A 24,277-nucleotide genomic window follows, 5' to 3' on the forward strand; every position below is an offset into this window, starting at 1 on the left:
ACCGACCTGACTGACCTGGACTGGATCTGGACTGGACCTGGACTGATCTGGACTGGATCTGGACTGGATCTGGACTGGATCTGGACCGATCTTGACTGATCTGGATGGATCGGACTGATCTTGGACTGACCTGGACTGATCTGGACTGACCTGGACTGGATCTGGACTGACCTGGACTGGATCTGGACTGACCTGGACTGACCGGATCGGACTGGATCTGGACTGATCTGACTGACCTGGACTGACCTGACTGACTGACTGACCTGGACTGACTTGACCTGATCTGGACTGATCTGGACTGACTGACCTGGACTGACCTTGACTGGACTGGATCGATCTTGACTGACTGACCTTGACTGACCTGGACTGATCGGATCGATTTGACCGATTGGATCCTGACCGATCTGGACTGGATCTGACCGACCTGACCGGACCTGGACTGGACCTGGGATGACTGGACTTGACTGACCGACTGGAATTTGGACTGGACTGGACTTGGATTTGGATCGACTGGATTGATTGGATTTGACTGGACCTGGACCGGATCTGGACTGACCTGGACTGGACCTGGACTTTGGACTGGATTTGGGACTGGATCTGACTGGATCTGGACTGACCTGGACTGGATCTGGACTGACCTGACTGACCTGGACTGATCTGGACTGGATCTTGACTGATCTGACTGGATCTGGATCTGACTGGATCTGGACTGGATCTGGACTGGATCTGGACTGATCTGACTTGATCTGGACTGGATCTGGACTGGATCTGACTGGATTTGATTTGGATCTGGACTGACTTGACTGACCTGACTGGATCTGGACTGACCTGGACTGGATCTGGACTGGATCTGACTGGATCTGGACTTGATTTGATCTGATTTGGACTGGATCTGACTGGACTTTGACTGGATTTGGATTGGATCTGGACTGATTTGGACTGATCTTGGACTGATTTGGATTGACTGGACTGGATTTGGACTGGATTTGGACTGATTTGACTGGATTTGGATTGGACTGACCTGGACTGGATTGGATTTGACTGATTGGACTGACCTGGACTGGATTTGACTTGACCTGGATTTGATCTGACTGGATCTGACTGATTTGACTGGATCTGGACTGACCTGGACTGGACTGGACCGACCTGACCGATCTGGACTGATTCTGACTGGATCTGGACTGGACTGGACTGACCTGGACTGGACTTGACTGACCTGACTGACTCTGGACTGGACCTGGACTGGATCTGGACTGACCTTGGACTGGATCTGGACTGATCTGACTGACCTGACTGGACCTGGACTGGACCTGACCGATCTGGACTGGATCTGGACTGACCTGACTGACCTGACTGGATCTGGACTGGATCTGGACTGACCTGGACTGGATCTGGACTGACCTGGACTGACTGATCTGACTGGATCTGGACTGGATCTGGACTGATCTGGACTTGACTGGACTGGATCTGGACTGACCTGGACTGGATCTGGACTGGATCTGGACTGGATCTGGACTGACCTGGACTGGATCTGGACCGATCTTGGACTGACCTGGACTGGATCTGGACTGACCTGGACTGACCTGGACTGATCTGGACTGGATCTGACTGGATCTGGACTGACTGACCTGACTGACCTGGACTGGATCTGACTGGATCTGGACTGGATCTGGACTGGATCTGACTGGATTTGACTGACTTGACTGACTTGGACTGATCTGACTGGATCTGGACTGATCTGACTGGACCTGGACCTGACGACTGGACTGGACTGACCTGACTGGATCTGACTTGGACCTGGACTGGATCTGACTTGACTGATCTTGACTGGATCTGACTGACCTGACTGGACTGACCGGATCTGGACCGACCTGACTGATCTGGACTGGATCTTGACTGACCTGACCGACTGGGACCGACCTGGACTGATCTGACTGGACCTGGACTGGATCTGACTGACCTGACTGACCTGGACCGGATCTGGACTGGATCTGGACTGGATCTGGACTGACCTGACTGGACCTGACTGGATCTGGACTGGATCTGGACTGACCTGGACTGACCTGACTGGATCTGACTGGATCTGGACTGACCTGACTGATCTGACTGACCTGGACTGGATCTGACTGGATCTGACTGATCTGGACTGGATCTGGACTGGACCTGGACTGACCTGACCGATTGACTGGATCTGGACTGGATCTGGATCTTGGACTGACCTGGACTGGACCTGACTGGATCTGGACTGACCTGACTGATCTGGACTGACCTGACTGGATCTGGACTGGATCTGGACTGGATCTGGACTGGATCGACTGGATCTGACTGGATCTGACTGGATCTGGACTGGATCTGACTGGACTGACCTGGACTGACCTGGACTGACCTGGACTGGATCTGACTGATCTGGACTGATCTGGACTGACCTGACTGGATCTGACTGACCTGGACTGGATCTTGGACTGATCTGGACTGGATCTGGACTGGACCTGGACTGGATCTGACTGACCTGGACTGACCTGACTTGATTTGGATTGATTTGGATTGGATCTGATTGACTGGATTGATTTGGATTGATTTGGATTGATTTGGATTGGATTTGGATTGGATTTGATTGGATTGATTGGATTTGGATTGATTTGGATTGGATTTGATTGATTTGATTGGATTTGGATTGGATTGATTTGATTGATTTGATTTGGATTGATTTGGATTGATTTGGATTGATTTGGATTGATTTGATTGGATTTGGATTGATTTGGATTGATTTGATTGGATTGGATTTGGATTGGATTTGGATTGGATTAGTATTTGGATTGGATTTGGATTGGATTTGGATTGGATTCTTTCTTTTTTCTTTTTCCTTTTTACGTCTTCCATCATCTTTCACTTCTCACTCTTCGCATTTCATTTCTTATTTCCACTTCTAACTTTTCACTACTCACTGCCCACTTATCCCTTTTTACTACTTACTTTAATTTTTTTTTTTCATAGGAAATAGGAAAACTGCTCCTTGAATTCATACCATGTACCCAAATCAACAACATTCGAAAACAAAGAATTGCAGGGCAATTTCTTTTGTTTCTCATTCTTGTGATTTTTTTCAGCAGTGCTCACTTTGGATAACAACAAAAATGACTCAAATTGAGCTTAAATTACCTGTTTTGCGAATGTTATTGATAAAGGAGCATGTTATTAATAATGGAACAGATACCCTAATTTCCTTTATTTTTGTAATTTTTAAGTTCTAAATTGCTAATTGCTTCTTGGCTTTCGGAAAAATCTCTGGTCATTATGACATTTTGGCATTATTTATGAGAGTTCTATAATACTCTTTCGCATCTGTCCAATTTTTTGTCATTTTCCTATTTTTCAATGGAAAAATTTGAATTCTTCATGCAAATTTTATCTTAATGCTGTCAAAAGATTTTTTTTCAAATGATAGTTCTTAATAATGGTTTTCAATAACATAATCAATTTGAGAAAAAAAAAAACTACATTTATAAAATTCTTTTGACTAAACTTATTTTTTTCAGGGAAAAATTCAGTACCGATGTCTGTTATCTCTGGGAGAATTAATACATGTTAGGGAACTCAACGGAACTGTAGTTAACGGAACTTAATATTAAAGATATGTACCTTGACCAACAAATTTTGAAAGTTGCTGATGATAGACTGTAATCATTGTCCAGCCATCCTCCTGTCGTTAATCTATTCGTTTATCATACTACCAACAAAATGTTTTTCGTACAGACATGAACATTCGTCAAGAAGGTTGACATTTAGCATAGAAGAAATTTAAGCACCCTATTTTCCCTTCAATCAAACCGCGAGTCCAGAACTAACATTATTTAAATAATTAATCATAACATTATTTATAAGAATCAAAATTAAGCTGCATGTTAAAACTTGATTTCGGCTTCGCAAAGCTTCACGGCAAATGAGCTTTTCAAATTTTCAATTTTTTTTACTATGCTATTTCTACTGGAAATACAATTCAGTCCGACAGACGTAACCCGTACTGCTCAGGGCTTTGATTTATTGAAATAAGAAATGGTGATATACATCTTATTTTCAACCTTTCTTCATAACAGGTTCGATGCTAGTTATCACGTGGAATCCCACGGCTAATGCCTTCCTATCCCATACAATCACCATTTTCCCAGCTTCCACCGGATCAAACAAGCTAACTAACTATGAAGTGGAAACTTTCCACGTCGTTGCTCAACTGTTGTTGTCGCCCACCTTAATCATCCCATATGTCGCGTTCATCCCATTCATCATTTTACGTACACCGGCCGTGCCAGCAGCATACGGCTCAAACATTCGGTGAAAAACGCGAAAGTAGATGCGGCCAGTCCTTTGCAGAGGTTGTACGCAAATCGCGCGAGAAGGCCGGCCGCCACCATCCTGTTAGTCAGGGGCCCGTTAGTTTCTATTCATCTCGTAGCGCATCGCGTCGTAGGTCGTTAGTGAAAACGGAGTGTTCGAAGTGTTGTAATTGAAATGCATTGTAGGAGTTGTTGTTTGCTAGTGCTGGTACCTGTACTCCCGTTGACTGACGTCGGAAGCGATAGAATACAGACTTTGAAGTTTACATTTTGAGCTTCGTTTGACACAATAATTATCGAAACGGTTGCTCACGGAATAGGGCATTGAGTGAGTTAATTGATTTGCATTTGAGACAGGTCGCGTGAATCGCTGGTGCTGCTAACGATTCGCAAGTTATAATGAGCGACTCAATGAAACAGAGCCTGCCGAATGGCAAGGATTCGGCGAACAAACGCGCAGAAAATGGTTGTAATGGGGCATCAACGGTGGACTGCGAGGGCGGTAAGTTGAGAGTTTCAGAAGGGTAATTGAATTTTTGATCATTAATTTTCAGGCTGCTTTCGTTGAGTTACAGTTTCGGAAGCAAGATCGTGAAAATACTGCAGGGCATTTCAATGTTCAGTAGAACCTTTCCAGAGTTTATGCGACTACGCATTATGAAAAACTGACGTTGTGAGCATGAAATTAACATGAATGGTTTATCAACACAATCTTTGAACAAGAACATCCTTCAACAAATAAATAGAATTAATTTGAAAAAAGCCACTTTCCACAAGTTTAAAACTCAAAGAAGTACTTTTACTTTATTATCATAACACTGCACACATACTCGTGCTATTGCTAACGATATTATGATGCGGATTAGAACTTGCTTTATTACAATATAACACTGTTTCACCGAGTAGTATCTTATCTTAATATCCGCATGCTGGAGTAATCCTGCGCCCTATCTCTCGAGCGGAGCAAGACCGAAGAAATGTGAATTGAGAGGGGCTGTCCATAAACACGTAGATACTTGAAGGGTATGGGAGAGGGGTTCCCGAAAAGTCTACGTTTGTCTATGAAGGGGGGTTTATCAAGAGTCTACCTACGTAGACTTTTCATGTTTTATTTTGGTATAATACAATCAGTACAACACACACCTACGCGCAAAGTTGATTTCTTTATTTTTTTATTTTTTCGGATTTTTGTGCAATATTTTAACGAGAAAATCTAATGAATTTTGCTTAAGTTAAAGTCTGAGTTTTAGCGTAAAAATATTCTGGATTTCTCTAAAAAAAATCATCTCTGTTAGGCAGGAAAATTAATTAATGGTTTTTGACTGTCATATTTTTGGAAGTCTAGCATTTAGAATAATTCTTCTTCTTCTTCAGACTTCCGGGTTCTTGAAATAATTTATTATAAACAACAGACGATGAAAATCATTAATTTATTTAGTACTATTTCTGAGTATATAAAATGTGGCAAAATTGGATCGTGAAGAAATCATATTAAAACTGTCATAAAATCAGGGGCAAACAAAACTTGAACATGTTAAAAATTGGGTAATCACTGTATCTTATACACATTCATTTATAGAATATTGATGCTATGACAATTTCTTTACAGAGAATTGAAAACAATCTCATTTGATGTTATATTATAAACAAATAATTAATCAGAAACCTGAATGTGTCCATTTTTGTGAGAATAGTGTGGAATTACATATGCCCTATAATCTGAACAAAAAAATTCACAATATCTTCAAAAATATTGAGAATGTGGCTAACACTAACCATGGCATTTCCATATCATTGACAAATTAAATTTTATTCGCTGAAAATATACTCTTCTGGGCACGCAACCGCGGACATATTTGTCACGTTCGTTCGGTTACGGTTTTTTAAGCGTTCTAGACTAGCTACCCGTGCAAAGCTTGAGAGCAAATCGATAACTTGTTTTGATGTTGTGAAATCGCCGAAAATGATATCTTGATGCATGTTAGTCTTGATTGATATCTTTTTGGTCGTTTTAACAGTTAAAATAACAAAATGTATAGCAGAAAAATCTTATTGTGACATCAAATCGAAAACTATTCCTGCTATCGATGGGAGCAGTGTTGTCCTACACTCAGTGCGAAAAATTCTGCTCTTTGATTTTACTCCATCTAAACGATTTTATAGTCTTAATCAAGTAAGTGCAACTAATAGAGAGATATTTGAATTTTCTAAATGTCATGTCAAACTATGGAAAAAATGCACACCAGAGCAACAGTAGCGCGCGCTGAAAATACACTGGAGTGTTTTCACTGGAGTGTATTTTCAGCGCGCGCCTCCTGTTGCTCTGGTGCATTTTTCAATAGTTTGACATGACATTTAGAAAGTTCAAATATCCTCTATTAGTTGCACTTACTTAGTTAGGACTGTAAAATCATTTAGATGGAGTAAAATCAAAGAGCAAAATTTTTCGCACTGATTGTAGGACAACACTGATGGGAGCAAACCAAAAACTAAATTTGATATTGGTTCAGATAACAAAATAAGTACACAGTTTGATGACGGATCATACAATTTAGAAATCTACAGCAAAATGAGATCAAAATATGTAATCAATCATGATGATTCATATTTGAAAACAAATAATGATTTCAATTTGATGTCAAAAATAAAAAATGTTTTCTATTTGAATCATTTGTTCGAGAAACTGCATAGGTATATCAATTTTCACAATTCCACAGAAAGATAGAGAGAAAACAAAAAAAAACTGTTTTTGAGCAAATTGGCACCGAATCTTTTGATTTCTTCGATACAGATCAATAGTTTTTGGCAAAACTCAACATTCTGAGGCACTTCCAGTTTGAAAACTGCAAGCAGTACTTCATAATTGCTCTTCAGAGTGCGTGTACATATGTAGTTTCTCAAACAAACAAACAAAATTTCATACACTTCCGATTTTTTTTTTTTCGTATTTTTTGCCAGAATACGTATTTTTGAACGAGGATTCAGAATATATGAAAAACTTATTTTGGCCAAAAATGTCACATATGCAGTTTCTCAAACAAACGGTTCATTTGCTCTCATTATGTTTAACAAGTGTCAGTGTGTTGTCCAAGATTGGTGAGATTTTACGCGTTTTGTATTCGTTTAAATTGCAAAAAAAGGAAAATAATCGTGGTTGTTAAGTGTAAAATGTCCCTGCTCCCACAAACCCTACGAACGCAGCCAACACTACACTACCCCATGGAAGGACGACAGTGATACCGCTACTCACCACCAGGGACGCCAAGAAAGACATCGAATGGGCGGCCATGGGGGTGGCGAACTGGGTGGTCAGCATGTGGCGGAATTCATGGGCGACAACGGGTCAACGGCTAGAGGCTTGGGGTCAACGGTCACAAGAACGACAAATCATTAGCCTGGTGATTGTCGAAAGGAAAGGTTGATTTGAGAGACAGAAAAGTTATTGAGTAAGCAGAGAAAAGTTATAGAAGTTGGAAAGTTGAAGAAATTGGAAAATTGAAGAAGTTTGTAGAAGAGAAAGTGAAAGGAAGTTAGTGGGAAAGACTGAACATCCAGGTAATTCTATTACTGTTCAGAAAGGGCCACGAAACCCTAAGCCAGGCCCTACTCAAGATATATTCGCTAATCGCCATTTTGTGTTCCCTATTGTGCCACCAGGTCCTCGCGGTTTTATTATAAAACGCCATCGCGGTTTCCCGCCGTTCTGAAACCCGATACCTGCCCTAGGAGAGTGTGTCCACCAAGTGCGCCATAAAACCAGTTTTTTTCCCAGTAAGTCTACGGACTACTGAAGCCTCGAGTTCGCCACTACACTCGAGGGGTGCACGACACAGGCAGAGGGTCCACGAGAGGATGCAGTCCGCCGAGAAGAAACTGGTTATTTAGGCATGTTCGACAAAGACCCCGGTTCGGCGCATGTTTAAAACGCTCACTCAAGTCAAGCTTTTTGAATTTCGAGCAGTCAGCCACTATGTGGCCCTCGCTTTCACAAACTGCAAACATCTTTGCTGGTCAGTCAAAAATTCGCCGAAGATTGATACATGATACCGTAGCCTGCTGCTTGAAGATCTTCTTCTCATTGGTATTAAATACATTGCCGCTTTGCAGCACTTTATTAAGGACATCCACAGTTATTAACTGCGAGGTTTATAACCCAAGTTACCATTTTTCATGAGGCTAACACGATGATACTTTTATACCCAGGGAAGTCGAGAAAATTTCCAACCCGAAAATTACCTAGACCGGACCGGGAATCGAACCACAGCCACTTTCAGCATGATCTTGTTTTGTAGCCACGGCTCTGGCAAATTCCTCCAGGTGTTCCTCCGGAAGTTCCTCCAAGGAATCCTCCGGAAGTTCATCCAGGAATTCCTCCGGAAGTTTCTCCAAAAATTCGACTAGGACTTCTATGTGAATTCTTTCAAAAAATCCTTCGAAGATATATCAAACATTGTTGCCAAGTATGTTTCCGTTATTTCTTTCTAATATAACCAACAAATATCCTTCTTTTCTCGGTGATTTCTTCAGCAATTTGCTTAGAAATTTCCACGTCTCCTTTCACAGAACTTCCAGCAGTAAATCATTTAGAAATTCCCATGTAAACTCCTCCTGACATTCTCTCTGAAGTTACTCCAGAAATTGATCTCTTCAGATCTCTTCATTAATTACTTCGAGGTCTTCCAGAAATAGAATTTGAATTTTAAAAATTTTCTTCAGAAACTCGCGTGGAAACCGTCGATTAGCACTTCCCATTGGGTTAGGGACAAAAGGTCGAAAGACATAAGGTCGAAAGGACAAAAAGTCGAAAGACAAAACGTCGAAAGACAAAAGGTCGAAGGGACAAATGGTCGAAAAGGACAAAAGGCCGAAAGGGACTAAAGGTCGGAAGACAAAAGATCGAAAGGACAAAAGGTCGAAAAGGACAAAAGGTCGAAATGGAAAAAGGTCAAAAGAAACAAAAGATCAATAAGATCAAAATTACACAATTTTAACAATTAATTAAAATTTATTCAGTGAGTACAACTAATAGATGGATGTTTGGGTTTTTTTTAAATATCACATCGATCCGTCGAAATGGCGCACGCCGCACATCAAATGCATCAATGCGCGCGCCTGCGCGCCCTATTTTGACAGATCGAAGTGACGTTTAGAAAACCTTGATATTCATCTATTATTTGCTCTCATTGAATGCATTTTATTTAATTGTTAAAAATAGTGAAAATTAAAAGGGCATTTTTTGCCAACTGTATAGGACAACTCTGTCTCGCGCAATACAAGTTTTATTCATTTCCAAAATCAACAATCTGCTTTATCTCTAACAAAACTATCTAGACAATCAAAATATTGTTTCATAGTAATTTCTCCTTCTTTGAAAATGGCTAATTCTTCAACTTTGATTAATGAGATGAGTGTGTTATTATTTCTGCTTGAAGTTAAATGCATAGCACAAACACCCAACTTGTTATCAACTTATTCTTGAACGAAATTTTGTCCCTTTCGACGTTTTGTCCTTTTCGACCTTTTGTCCCTTTCGACCTTTTGTCTTTTTCGATCTTTTGTCCTTTTCGACCTTTTGTACCTTTCGACCTTTTGTCCTTTCGACCTTCTGTCCCTTTCGACGTTTTGTTTTTTCGACTTTTTGTCCTTTCGACCTTTTGTCTTTCGACCTTTGGTCTTTCGACCTTTTGTCTTTCGACCTTTTGTCCTTTCGACCTTATGTCTTTCGACTTTTTGTCATAGATTCCTTCCCATTCACGCCTCTAAAACTCTCCTAAAAAATCCTCCAAGAACTCTTCCGGAAACTCTTTCGGAACTACCTCCAAAAATACCCCTCGAAATTCCTCTGGTATCCCCCGGAAGATCCAGCCGGAATTCTTAAAATTTCAGCGGATACTTCCCCTAAGAAACTTCCCTTAAGAAAAATCATCGATTTTCATGATTTTGCGAGATTTTTTCCAGAGATTATCAGCAATCCCTTCCCATTTACTCTCCCTCTTTTCCCAATGACCATTCCATCCCTTTGTTATATTCTCCTTAGGTTAGAGAATGTGTATCAAATTTGGTTGAAGTACCGAAGGGGTTCAGAAGTTACACTGAATTTCCCGTTTTCTGAACAATACCCCTCCCTCCAGACCTCTTCTCCCTTTTACAAATTCCTCCCCATATAATCGGCTCCTCATAGTGAATATGTTTACAAAATTTTGTTGAAATCGGTCCTTGAGGTTGGGAGATACATTTAATTGTTCGTTTTCCAAAGACAACCCATCCCCCTGTACCCTCCCCTTTTCCCAATGACCATCCCACCCCCTTTGTTATCTTTTCCATAGGGTAGAGAATGTGTGTACCAAATTTGGTTCAAATCGGTCCAAGGGTTCATAATTTACTTTGAATTACCCGTTTTCTGAACAATACCCCTTCCTCCAGACCCCTCTCTTCTTTCCTAAATTACCCATATGCGTCTCCTCTAAGTGAATATGTGTACACAATTTGGTTGAAATCGGACCTGGGAGTTGAAAGTTACACAGAATTTTACGTTTTCTAAACAAAACCCCTCCCACCACACCTCCCCCTTTTCCGAATGACCATCTCACCCCCTTGGTTAACTTTCCCTGAGGATAGAGAATGTGTGTACCGAAATTGGTTGAAATCGGCCAAGTGCTTCAGAAGTGGTTAGCGAACATACATACATAGATTGGTTTTTATATATATAGAAGATAGATAGAAGAGAAGAAGAGAAGGAGATAGAAGATAGCTGTATGTACCCGGCCTTGCTTGGAGTTGCCAGTTTGATTCGCAGTTTTTTCACAATCGGAAAATGGATAAACCAATTGGTCAACAGGATAATTATGTTTTCTTATAGATACTTCATCATTTGATTAAAAGAAGGCAGATTTCATTTGAAAACAATGACTGATTTTGAAAAGAGGTATCAAACCCAAATTCGCATTATCTATTTTTAAAGAAGGGATCACAATCACCATCCAGAATGAAACACATTAATCATTGCTTTTCACAGGGCAAACCATGATTTCGATGAAGGATTGAGATGATCGATAACTAAACAATACCACTCCCCCACACTCTCCCCTTTTCCATCCTTTACCCACTATCGTCGTCTCCTTAACATGAGTGTGTATTCCAAATTTGGCTGATATCTGCTAAGGAGAGATCAGAAGTTACACTGAGGTGATTGAGAGCTAAACAATGCTAGTCCCTCCACAACCTTCCCGTTTGCTAGATATCATCCCTAACACCTACCTTCGTCTTCTTAAGAAAAAGAATGTGTGTTCCAGAGATGAATGATTTAATCATAACAAATTTATTCATTCGCTGGAAGCTTTATTCATTAACTCTCTGATCTACAGATTTCTATACCCTCCCTCTTTTTTCCAATGACCATTCTATTCCTTTTGTTATCTTCTCCTTAGGATAGAGAATGTGTGTACCAAATTTGGTTGAAATCGGTACAGGGGTTCAGAAGTTACACTGAATTGCCCGTTTTCTGAACAATACCCCTCCCTTCAGACCCCTCCCCCTTTCCCAAATTACCCTCCCATATGATCGGCTCCTCATAGTGAATATGTATACAAAATTTGGTTGAAATCGGTCCTGGGGGTTGAGAGATACACTTAATTGCTCGTTTTCCAAAGACTACCCCTCCCCCTATACCCTCCCCTTTTTCCCAATGACCATCCTACCCCCTTTGTTATCTTGTCCTTAGGATATAGAATGTGTGTACAAAATTTGGTTCAAATCGGTCCAGGGGTTCATGATTTACTCGGAACTTCCCGTTTTCTGAACAATACCCCTCCCTCCAGCCCTCCCCCTTTCACGAATTACCCTCCCATATGATCGTCACCTCATAGTGACGATGTGTACAAAATTTGGTTGAAATCGGTCCTGGGAGTTGAAAGTTACACAGAATTGTTCGCTTCCTAAACAAAACCCCTCCCACCACCCCTCCCCCTTTTCCAAATAACCATCCCACCCCCTTTGTTAATTTCCCGTGAGGATATAGAATGGTTCAGAAGTAGTTAGTGAACATACATACATAGATTGGTTTTTATATATCGGGACCAATTTGCGATTTGGGCGTAACTTATTTTGTAATTAAACATTGTTTCATAGATTCCGAAGAATGCAAGTGCTTTTCCCCAAAACTAATTCCCTTACCTGATAGAGGAAAACTCATTCTGTCGGATACATATCGTGGTTTTTCCGGGAAATGCTTGTTTTAGGAGGAATTTGCCTTCCAATGTTTGTTTACAAAATAAGTTACGCCCAAATCGCAAATCAGTCCCGAGATAGAAGATAGAAGAAATAGATATTCTCTCTTAACTCAAGATTAAAAACAATCGTTATTATTTACATTGGTTCAGTGTTGTGCTGAATCATTATCAGACGATAATGATTGCAATTTTCATGTGAATACTTTTCACGTGATAACAGTAGGCGAGTTGTCGCCGGCGACAACTTCTCAAATTTTGTACTTAAATGGAGTTTTAATATCACGCCGACTGCGACGAATCTCTGATGGTCGTCTTCAACATTGATAATATCATATTATGCATATTATGCCAGAGGAACATTTAATTTGTTTTGGGATAAGCATGGTGAAAAGCGTTTGAAGTGAAATTTTATGAAATTATTCGTACAAAAATTACTTTACTCTTACATATAAATGTTTGTTTTAGTAACAACCACTTTCGTGCAATACAGAAACCAATTATGTATATTGTCGATTGCATGTGATGCGAGCTTTATTCAGTTCTAGGTACGCAATCCTCATTTATTGGTTAGACAGTCATCTCATAATACCCCTTGGATACTTGGAATACTTATAGAAATGGTAAACATATCGTACATCGTACGTGAACCTCAAACTAAAAACTCAATTGCAGTTCTGATTGAGAATACTGTAATATGTATAAAATATATAATATGTATAATATGTATAATAAGTATGAGAGTGCCAACTCTTTCGTGGTGCAACTTATTCTAATTTTGAACGATTATGGAGTAGCAACAATTCACAAGTACAGCCGGTCATCAAGGGACGCCGTGATCCGCACTTCTCACAAATTTATAATTGAAGCACTAGGGAAATACTTTTGCTATGTAACAGAAACACATCCAGAAGACTTAGGGTTAGAAAATTTTATATTTTACCTCTAAGTAAATCACTAACTTGACAATAGAATAAAATTTTACAAAAAAAAGTTGTACGAAATACTACGAGTGCTGAAAACTCGAGTTTTGCAACGAGTTGCACATGCTATTTTTGCAATGACGAAAAATGGACCATAATATGATAAATCTGTACCAAAAATTGTACAGTCTAATTTACTCCACATGATCATTCTTGCCAATAAATTATGTTGCTGCAGAGAACAATCAGATTCCATATTACCGTGCCACAATGCATAGTTCGATAAGACGTGAAGCGATAGATGTACTTGCCTTTGGAAATTTTTGATGTCACGCGTAATTATTGTTGATGACCGCACGGGGTCCTTTGGACCACCACATCATGTCCATCAAACTATTTAAATTGTTACGCGACGCAGAGAATACACTATCTAAACACTTACCCAAGCTAATTCAGCAAAATGTAGTCCTGTAACTACTGTTCTGATATTGGTTTTTCATTATAGCACCCAAATGAGTGCTATACTGGATTTTATGCAACTCATTTGAGTTGCATAATGTTTATTAAAGAACTCATTTCGTTGGTATGGAAAAGTAGGCCGTTTTATCACTCAAAGACGAACTGTAAACCAGGTATTATGATCAGAAATTGCAAAAAAGATATTTTTGTATCGAATATCGAATATCGACTCTACAGTTTAGGACCCAATTGCGGTTCGATCACACTCATCCATATTTTTTTTTCAAGCACGTATTTTCTGTTGTAGCCCACAATATCGAAGTGTGTTTGCTTACCTGTGTGCTCAGGAAGCCTCCTTTCAAGAGGCTCGGAAGCCTCCTTTCAAGAGGCTCAGGAAGCCTCCTTTCAAGAGGCTCAGGAAGCCTCCTTTCAAGAGGCTCGGAAGCCTCCTTTCAAGAGGCTCAAGCCTCCTTTCAAGAGGCTCAGGAAGCCTCCTTTCAAGGGCTCAGAAGCCTCCTTTCAAGGGGCCAGCAGCCTCCTTTAAAGAGGCTCAGAAGCCTCCTTTCAAGAGGCTCGGAAGTCTCCTTTCAAAAGGCTCGGAAGCCTCCTTTTAAGAGGCTCGGAAGCCTCCTTTCAAGAGGCTCGAAAGATTCCTTTCAAGAGGCTCGGCAGCCTCCTTGCAAGAGGCTCGGAAGCCTCCTTTCAAGAGACTTGGCAGCCTCCTTTCAAGAGACTTGTCAGCCTCCTTTCAAGAGACTCGGCAGCCTCCTTTCAAGAGGCTCGGCAGCCTCCTTTCAAGAGGCTCGGCAGCCTCCTTTAAAAAGGCTCGGAATCCTCCTTTCAAGAGGCTCGGCAGCCTCTTTTCAAGAGGCTCGAAAAATTCCTTTCAAAAGGCTTGGCAGCCTCCTTTCAAGAGGCTTGGCAGCCTCCTTTCAAGAGGCTCGGCAGCCTCCTTTCAAGAGGCTCGGCAGCCTCCTTTCAAGAGGCTCGGCAGCCTCCTTTCAAGAGGCTCGGCAGCCTCCTTTCAAGCGGCTCGGCAGCCTCCTTTCAAGCGGCTCGGCAGCCTCCTTTCAAGAGGCTCGGCAGCCTCCTTTCAAGAGGCTCGGCAGCCTCCTTTCAAGAGGCTCGGCAGCCTCCTTTCAAGAGGCTCGGAAGCCTCCTTTCAAGAATCCCGGTGGCCTCCTTTCATGAGGCCTGGAAGCCTCCTTTCATGAGGCTTGGAAGCCTCCTTCAAGAGGCCTGGAAGCCTCCTTTCAAGAGGCTCAGGAAGCCTCCTTTAAAAAGGCTCGGAATCCTCCTTTCACGAGGCTCGAAAAATTCCTTTCAAAAGGCTTGGCAGCCTCCTTTCAAGAGGCTCGGCAGCCTCCTTTCAAGAGGCTTGGCAGCCTCCTTTCAAGAGGCTCGGCAGCCTCCTTTCAAGAGGCTCGGCAGCCTCCTTTCAAGAGGCTCGGCAGCCTCCTTTCAAGAGGCTCGGCAGCCTCCTTTCAAGAGGCTCGGCAGCCTCCTTTCAAGAGGCTCGGCAGCCTCCTTTCAAGGGGCTCGGCAGCCTCCTTTCAAGAGGCTCGGAAGCCTCCTTTCAAGAATCCCGGTGGCCTCCTTTCATGAGGCTTGGAAGCCTCCTTTCATGAGGCTTGGAAGCCTCCTTTCAAGAGGCTCGGAAGCCTCCTTTCAAGAGGCTCGGAAGCCTCCTTTAAAAAGGCTCGGAATCCTCCTTTCAAGAGGCTCGAAAAATTCCTTTCAAAAGGCTTGGCAGCCTCCTTTCAAGAGGCTCGGCAGCCTCCTTTCAAGAGGCTCGGCAGCCTCCTTTCAAGAGGCTCGGCAGCCTCCTTTCAAGAGGCTCGGCAGCCTCCTTTCAAGAGGCCCGGCAGCCTCCTTTCAAGGGGCTCGGCAGCCTCCTTTCAAGAGGCTCGGAAGCCTCCTTTAAAAAGGCTCGGAATCCTCCTTTCAACAGGCTCTGAAGCCTCCTTTCAAGAGGCTCGGAAGCCTCCATTCAAGAGGCTCAGAAGCCTCCTTCAAGAGGCTCAGGAAGCCTCCTTTCAAGAGGCTCAAGCCTCCTTTCAAGAGGCCTGGAAGCCTCCTTCAAGAGGCCTGGAAGCCTCCTTTCAAGTGGCTCGGAAGCCTCCTTTCAAGAGGCTCAGAAGCCTCCTTTCAAGAGGCTCGGAAGCCTCCTTTCAAGAGGCTCGGAAGCCTCCTTTCAAGAGGCTCGGAAGCCTCCTTTCAAGAGGCTCGGAAGCCTCCTTTCAAGAGGCTCGAAAGATTCCTTTCCAGAGGCTCGAAAGCCTCCTTTCAAGAGGCTCGGAAGCCTCCTTTCAGAAGGCTCGAAAGCCTCCTTCCAAGAGGTTTAGAAGCCTCCTTTCAAGAGGCTCGGAAGCCTCCTTTCAAGACGCTCGGAAGCCTCCTTTCAAGAGGCACTGAAGATTCTTTTCAAGAGGCTCGGCAGCTTACCGTCGAGATACTCGGAGTTCTTCTCTAATGAGGCTTGGAAGCTTCCTTCCAAAATGCTCAGAAGCTTCCTTTTATGAGGCTAGGAAGCCTCCTTTCAAAAGACTTGGAACGTTTTTTTTTTCAAGAGGCACGGATGTCTACTTTCAAGAATCTTGGAAGCCTCCAAAAGTTTTCAAAGTCTTATAGGAAGCTTGAAGTACTTCTTCTTCAATGCCTCCATATTTCAACTGAAACTTGACCTGCTTTTCAACTTAGTATTCTATTAGCTTTTCCTCAGTTATTAATTGAAAGCTTTTCTATGTCCGCCATTGCATAAGTATGTAGCTCGTGTGGCAAGTACAATTGAATACACAGGGTGTCGAGAATGTTTCCATCCCGAAAACATCCTAGACCGGACTGAAAATCGAACTTGCCATATCCGGATTGTCAATTCTACGCCTTTGCTAACAAGGCCACTGGAGACCCCAGTAAGCTTGACGTATAAAAAACTTGATTTTAATTGGAAAGTTTCCAAAAATAATTAAAATTTTAGATAACTTTCTGAAGAGCCATAAATCCCGGTAGTAGTAATTGGCGCACTCCAGTCTGTGCCCTTTCTTAAAGAGAGGGCAAATGAGGCCGTCCAACCAGCTAGCAGGCATTTCCTCGTCTTCCCATATTTTCGACATAATATGGTGCAGAACTTCATAAAGCTGCTCACTGCCATGTTTGAGAAGTTCAGCCGAGCTGGTCCTTCCCGCAGCCTTATTGTTTTTCAGCTCTTTGACAGCTTTTTTAACCTCATCTAGTGTAGGTGACTCCACAGTTTGTCCATCGTCGCTAATATTTATTCTGTTCACCGATGCACCGTCACTTCCTCCATTCAACAAAGTCTCGAAGTGTTGCTTCCAGCAGGCAGCTACTTCGGTTTTATCTGTCAGCAAATTCCCTTGTTGGTCGTTGCACATGACGGGAGATGGCGCTGTCTTTCTCCGCACGCCATTGACAGACTCATAAAACCTCCGCATATCGTTCTGCTCATTTTTTTCTTGCGCTTCACTAATAACTTGTTCTTCGTACTCTTTTTCCTTCCTGCGGTGGGTTCGTTTTTCGGCTGCTCTTGCTTCCTTGTACCGATCTCTATTCGATCGGGTACCTGACACCAACATCCGGCTTCTGGCAACGTTCTTCTCGTCTGTCACTCTCTGACACTCCACATCGAACCAACCCGTCCTGGGTCGCCTCTGTGCAGTGCCTACCACTTCTCGTGCTGTTTTGCTCACCGCTCCATGGATCGACTCCCATAGATCGTTGATGTTGTCGCTAACGTTGATTGCACTTATCCGTTCGTCGAGCTTCTGGCGGTACTCAGCCGATACTCATTCCGCCGACAATCGCTGGATATTGTAACGCATCGTTCGCTGTGATCTTTCGTTCGATACAGTTGACAACCGTGATCGAATTTTACTGACAACGAGGTAGTGATCAGAGTCAATGTTTGGACCTTCTGATTGTCCGCACATCGATAACATCTGAGAGATGGCGCCCATCCATCTGGTTGCAAGTTTCACCATTTGGGTGTCTCCAGGTGTGCTTTCGGATATTTTTTCGTGCAAAGTAGGTGCTAGTGATGGCCATCTCTCTGGCAGCAGCAAAATTTCCTAGCCGTAGGCTGTTGTCATTGTTAGCGGAGTGAAGGCTCTCCCTACCGATTATGGGACGGAAAAAGTCCTCTCTACCGACCTGAGCGTTAGCGACCCTGCTTTGGAAACTCTCCATAGGCTTTATCAAGACATTCATAAAACGTGTTCTTCACGTCGTCGGATGTCGGTGCGTAAACGTTGATTAGGCTGTAATTGAATAATTTGCCCCGTATCCTCAACACACAGATTCGTTCGCTAATAGGCTTCCACCGCATCACTCGCTTCATCTGCTTGCCCATCACTACGAAACCAACGCCATGCTCTGCTTTTTCACCGCCGCTGTGATAGATGTTATACTTGGGTTAGGGACAAAAGGTCGAAAGACAAAAGGTCGAAAGGACAAAAGGTCGAAAGACAAAAGGTCGAAGGGACAAAAGGTCGAAAAGGACAAAAGGTCGAAAGGGACAAAAGGTCGAAAGGACAAAACGTCGAACGGGACAAAAGGTCGAAAAGGACAGAACGTCGAACGGGACAAAAGGTCGAAAGAAACTAAAGATCAATAAGATCAAAAGATCGAAAGAGACAAAAGGTTGTAATGGGAAAGGAACTGAAACGGAGAGAGTCAATCTAGCTCTAGAGTTGCCCTACACAATTAGCAAAAACTCTGCTCATTTATTTTTAACAATTAAATAAAATTCATTCAGTGAGTACAGCTAATAGATGGATGTTGAGGGATTGAATCCTGAAGAGAAAGAATAAGTCTCTCACTTATCATCTCTCTATACATATACGATATGCAGCATACCGCGAGAGACTTTTTTCGCAAGCTATCATGATAGAGAATCATGGCTTGTTATAATTCGGAACAGTTTTTGCCTCTCTTTTATCGTTGTTCGTTATCTGTTGAGAGCGATTTCTGCAAACCCTGATATTGAATTTTCTAAATGTTACTTCGATCTATCAAAATGGTGCACGCCGCAGATCAAAGACACCGGCGTATATTACACGCCGGTGTATTATCTATGCGTGCGCCTGCGTGGCTGCGGAGTGCACTATTTTGACAAATCAAAGGGACATTCAGAAAACCTAGATATGCATCTATTATTTGCACTCATTGAATGAATTTTATTTAATTACTCAAAATAATTTAAAATAAAAGAGCAACTTTTTTGCCATAGGACAACTCTGTCTCGCACAATACAAGTTTTATTCATTTCCTAAATCATCAATCTTTTTTATCTCTAACAGAACTATCTAGATATTCATAATATTGTTTCATAGTGATTACTCCTTCTTTGAAAATTGCTCATTCTTCAACTTAAATTGATGTGATGAGTGTGTTATTTCTGCTTGAAGTTAAATGCATTTCATAAATTCTTTTGGAATACACCCAACTTTTTATCAACTTGTTCTTGATCGATCTTTTGTTCCTTTCGACCTTTTATCCTTTTCGACCTTTTGGCCTCTTCGACCTTTTGTCCCGTTCGACCTTCGGTGCTTTTTGACCTTTTGTCCGTTCGACCTTCTGTCCTTTTCGACGTTTTGTCCTTTCGACCTTTTGTCTTTCGACTTTTTGTCTTTCGACCTTTTGTCCTTTCGACCTTTTGTCTTTCGACCTTTTGTCATAGATTCGTTATACTTGAATGCAGTATTGGTCGTGGGGTCCACGGCTCGGAATTCACGTTCTCCGGATCTAGGCCATCGGACTTCTTGAATAGCAACCTTCAGCCTTCTGCAGTTCACGAGTCAGAAGGCTCTTTCGACCAGGTTCATTTAGGGTCCTGACATTCCAGGTACCGAGTTGCCAAAAATAACGCTCTCTTTTTCTTCTATCTCCATTTTCCGTAGTATTTGAGAGGCTTCAGTAAGCTGCCTCGCGTTACCTACATCGCGCTGATGGGGCTGCCACCTTAGGTATAGCTGACGCGATGCAGCATTTCGCTAATCAGCCGCTGGGTACCAGGCAGACGCTGTTTGAGCCGCACCTCCTGGTGAACAGACGTTCGAGGTGTACCTTCTCACTCTAGCTGATGTAAGAAGGATTACAGTGCCCAGGCTGCACTACCAGCTAAGTACACAACCCTTAGCTGGCGGTCTTTTGACATCGGACGACCCGTGGAAGCGTGAGATAGGGACTTGTGGGGACCAGAGCTCTGTTGGGCGCTCCTTCCTTGATGTCAACCCACCATTTTGCAGCCTCATGATATACAAATGCAAAAATGGTAACTTGGCGTAGAAACCTCGCAGGTAATAACTGTGGAAGTGCTTAATGAGCACTAAGCTGCGTGGTGGCTCTGTCCCAGTGTGGGGATGTAATGTCAATAATAAGAAGAAGAAGATGCGTAATTATTTTCATTTCCAACGAAAAAAAATTTGGGTACCTCAAAAAATGAGAAAGTTCGAAGGGGTACCTCTCATGAAAAAGGTTGAGAACCGCTACCTTAGTGATTTCGACGGTAATGTTCCAAAGATTCCGACGGGAATCTCCAGATATTTTGCCGGGAATCCTCCAAGCATACCGAAGAGAACCTCCAGGAATGCTCCGGGGATTCCGAATCCTCCCGGGATGTCGACAGGAATGCTCCAAGATTCCAACGAGAACGTTCCAGTAATTCGGACGGGAATGTTCCAAAGAATCTGACGGAAATATTTCATGGAATATTCCAGGAATTCCAAAGTGGATATTCCATGGATTTTGTAGGCAATGTTTCAAGGATATAGAAGCAAATCGTCGAAGGATCCCGAAGCAAATCGTCAAGTGACTTCGAATTAATCCTCCAGGGACTCCGTAAAGAATCCTCCAATGATTCCAAAGGGAATCCTCCAGGAATGTTGAAGCAAATCGTTGAGAGATTCCGAACCAAATTTTCGAACATTCTGAAGCAAATCATCATTTACACCAATGATAACGGTAGAATTACAGTCCATGATGCTTTTACAACTAACAAACAAGCTTCAGAACCTATGAATCACTCTGTTGGTCTTTTAGGCCTCCAGTATCAGAACTCATGTATGGTTCCGTAGATATTCTGGGAATGTCGTATTTTGTATATACTGAATCTGATCTGAACTCAAGAATAGTTTTGAGTACTGTTGATGTTCTGGCACCACTGCAATTTGATAAAAAAATAGTTCAATTATGTCTCAAGTGTAGCATTGCGAACTTCAAATTAGGATTGAGACCCCGTAAAACGCTTTGTTGTTTATGTAGATCATCAAGATCTAAACTCAAGGAACGTTTGGAAGCCATAGAGGATCTCCAAAAAATATTTTTCCCTATATTTCTACTTTTTCATGGTTTGCATCCGTTTCTGAAGCAGCATGTCCATAAATTTGTTAAAATACGACGAAAAACAAAAATCCGTATTGAATAGATTAAGGAATTCTAATTATATGAAGAATCTTGGATTCATATTAAAACACTTAAGCATTCCTTGGAATTACTATCAGGAATCTGAAATTCCAATAATGTTCTATCTATCACTAGTTCTTTTTTCGGGAGTTCTACTAAAAAGCAGAACTGAAATGTCCAATGCAACAGTTGAGTGGATGACTTGAGAGGTCAGCTTCAAGCATCTCAGCTGATATGTGATCAACCCGGGGTTTATCCGATTTCACGCTATGAATGTCCGTTTTATTCACCTTTTGTAATGACGGACGTTCGGTTTTGACCGTTTTGACGATAGGCGAATCAAGTCGAGGAGGTGGTGGCCTGATTTGCACATGGAAAAGCTGTTCGAACTGCTCGAACCAGCGTTTTGGCTGGTCAGTTGGGTCAGTGAGTAGCTGACTAGACGAGTCTTTTACAAGCATCGTTGTATTCATCTTTGCTCGCTTGTAAAGTGCAATAGTGTAGTACCGAAATAGTGCTTGTCCTCACCTTGCAAGAATCAAAAGAGATAATTTCGTTTCCTACAAGCGAACATCCATGTCTTACGTCCACGAGCTACGTCACGCTCTAAGAGAGGAAAAACTGATGTGATGTTCAATGATTTCGTACAAAAAGGTGTAACAAACAATTTTTCTTTTTTTTTGTGACGTAATTAATGGGCTTTCTTTTACGTAACTTAGTTTCTATTCCCAGCTGCGGGAGCAAGCACGAACGTAGCCAATGGCCAACGTACAGATGATGACTGCTTCCACCAGCAGTAAATTGCTTTAATGAGTTAAACGTTCTCCCGCTTTACGCTGTACCTGAGCCAAACGTTCGAGCTTCCATGTAGGTAAACGCGTTTCAGAAAGCATTCAGAAGCGCTGAAATATTCAACGCCACTGCTATCCCATCAGAAGCATCATTTCAATAAGAGCTTTAATGATTTTTCCTCTCTTCTTATCCGATCCTGTAGGACCAGCAGACTTCGAAACGGCCATCGCGGCCACCGGTTATGGCAAGTTTAACTTCCTGTTGCTGCTGGTGGCGCTGCCCTGCTGCATGGGCACCGTGTTCGAGACCACCACTATGTCGTACGTGCTTCCGAGTGCTGAGTGCGATCTGCACCTTTCGCTGGTCGACAAGGGAACACTGAATGCAATTACGTATGGGGGTAGGTACTGGCCAAGATTGTACTTGCGAACATGTGCGATGGGAGAATTCAACATATCACAACGGCTGGCGAAATGCAATTTTCAAATCCCCTATGCACTTCCATTATACGTAAAAATTTCAATTTTTCAATATAGATGCGCTATTTGTTATCCTATTACTTTACAGTGAAACATGTGAAATAATTTTTGATGGACTTATATACCAATCGGTTTAGCTAAAAAAAAGCAAATGTTTTTCCGTTTCTAATGGAGTTTCAATGTCAAATGGGGTTTTTGTGTCAGCACTGTATTTCAATACTATCCCTCATTTGAAAAGATTCTTTAAAATCTTGTGCACCGTTATTTTGATAAGCTACATTGCTTGGAAATAGGCTAGGAGAACCGGATGAATTCTGTCATCAGAGAAAAAGTAGAATCACGAAAATTTGCCATGGCAAGGTATAACCAACGGAATTGAAAATAATTTTAAAAATTACAAGCTGATTTTTTTTGAAAATGTTTTGTTGCACGACATTAGAAATTCAATAAACATCAAAAATAGTACCTTTCCGGAATCAATTCGAGAAAAACATTTATTATCATGAACAATCAAATAAATATAGGGTTTCTTACCCCGTTCCCAGCCTAACATACCTACGAATGCATTATTTAATTGATATTTATGACAGGAAGCTACTTTTTCTGAATTTTGTGGGCCGTGCAATACTGCAAAGGGTTCACTTCTGGTTAAAAATAGCTTTTCTTGGTAAACATCGTTTGAAAAAGCTTTCATTTGATTTAAATTAACGATGTGCATCACTTATTTCTATTTCAGTCATAGCGATTGCAAATCCGGCCCACTTCCAGACCAGTTCCCGGCCTAAGCAAAATTTCGCTCAAACTCTCAACATTTTACTCTCATTATCTTTCGAGATTTAGAAAATGCGACGTAAACAAAAAATTTGAACGTGCATATTTTTGTTTACGTCGACATGATGCCAGATGGTATTGTTTATAATAGTATGTTTTGTTTGTTGAAAAGATATATTCACTCATCCAAATTACTTTCAAACGCTTAAAAACTATATTTTTTCACTTTTTGAAATCGAGAAAATTATAAATAACATGATAGCGTCAACGTATTAGATAGTTTTCCTATGAACGATGAAGGATTTTTTTTCATACTAAAAAAAGACTCCTGGCCTTTTGGCAGCACGGTGCGGCTAGAAGTTCATAAGCCAAGATGAATTTTTGTTCGGTTTGAGGATACAGTTTTAAATGTATTCTAATTTGTTCATATTAGTTCTAGTGAAACGAACAAATAGAAAAGATTAAAGTGCGTGAGTTTAGATATATTGTGTGATGATTAATAGTTTCAAGCAATGATTGTATATCGTATCGAGAACTGTGATGATTTTCAGGTAGGTGTTTATATGAAAATACCGTTTTGTAAAAGTGGAAAGATTCACTTCGGCTCAGTGGTGTAGCAAAGGAGAGCGAATGTTCGGAATCTACATTTTTATTTTCTATAATTGGACCATTTAGAAGTGAAATAAATGGTTGAAAAATATTGAGTATTGTGCGAAATAATTGGGAGACTTTTAAAATTATTAATCATAAACCTACGGCTTCCAAAAAGTATAAATCAGTTGACACCTATCATTCCCAGACTTCGGACGTGTTTATTCTATCACTTCAGTTTTCTTTGCTTTTGTTTCACAATGAGTGTTATGCGAAAGAACACTATG

The 24,277-nt window shown here is 41.7% G+C and overlaps 1 protein-coding gene across 1 annotated transcript in view; it reads left to right on the plus strand.

The window, feature by feature from the left end:
- The first annotated feature begins 4,277 nt into the window (after positions 1 to 4,277).
- The window catches only part of LOC134227938 (synaptic vesicle glycoprotein 2B), a 113,356-nt gene continuing 93,356 nt past the window's right edge, over positions 4,278 to 24,277 (plus strand). Inside the window, exons 1-2 of the mRNA XM_062709652.1 lie at positions 4,278 to 4,833; positions 22,352 to 22,549. Coding sequence (XP_062565636.1) covers positions 4,731 to 4,833; positions 22,352 to 22,549 — 301 coding nt within the window. The 5' untranslated portion in view covers positions 4,278 to 4,730. The remainder of the gene's footprint in view (positions 4,834 to 22,351; positions 22,550 to 24,277) is intronic.

This window comes from Armigeres subalbatus, chromosome 1, assembly GCF_024139115.2.
Source record: "Armigeres subalbatus isolate Guangzhou_Male chromosome 1, GZ_Asu_2, whole genome shotgun sequence".
Classification (NCBI taxonomy): domain Eukaryota; kingdom Metazoa; phylum Arthropoda; class Insecta; order Diptera; family Culicidae; genus Armigeres; species Armigeres subalbatus.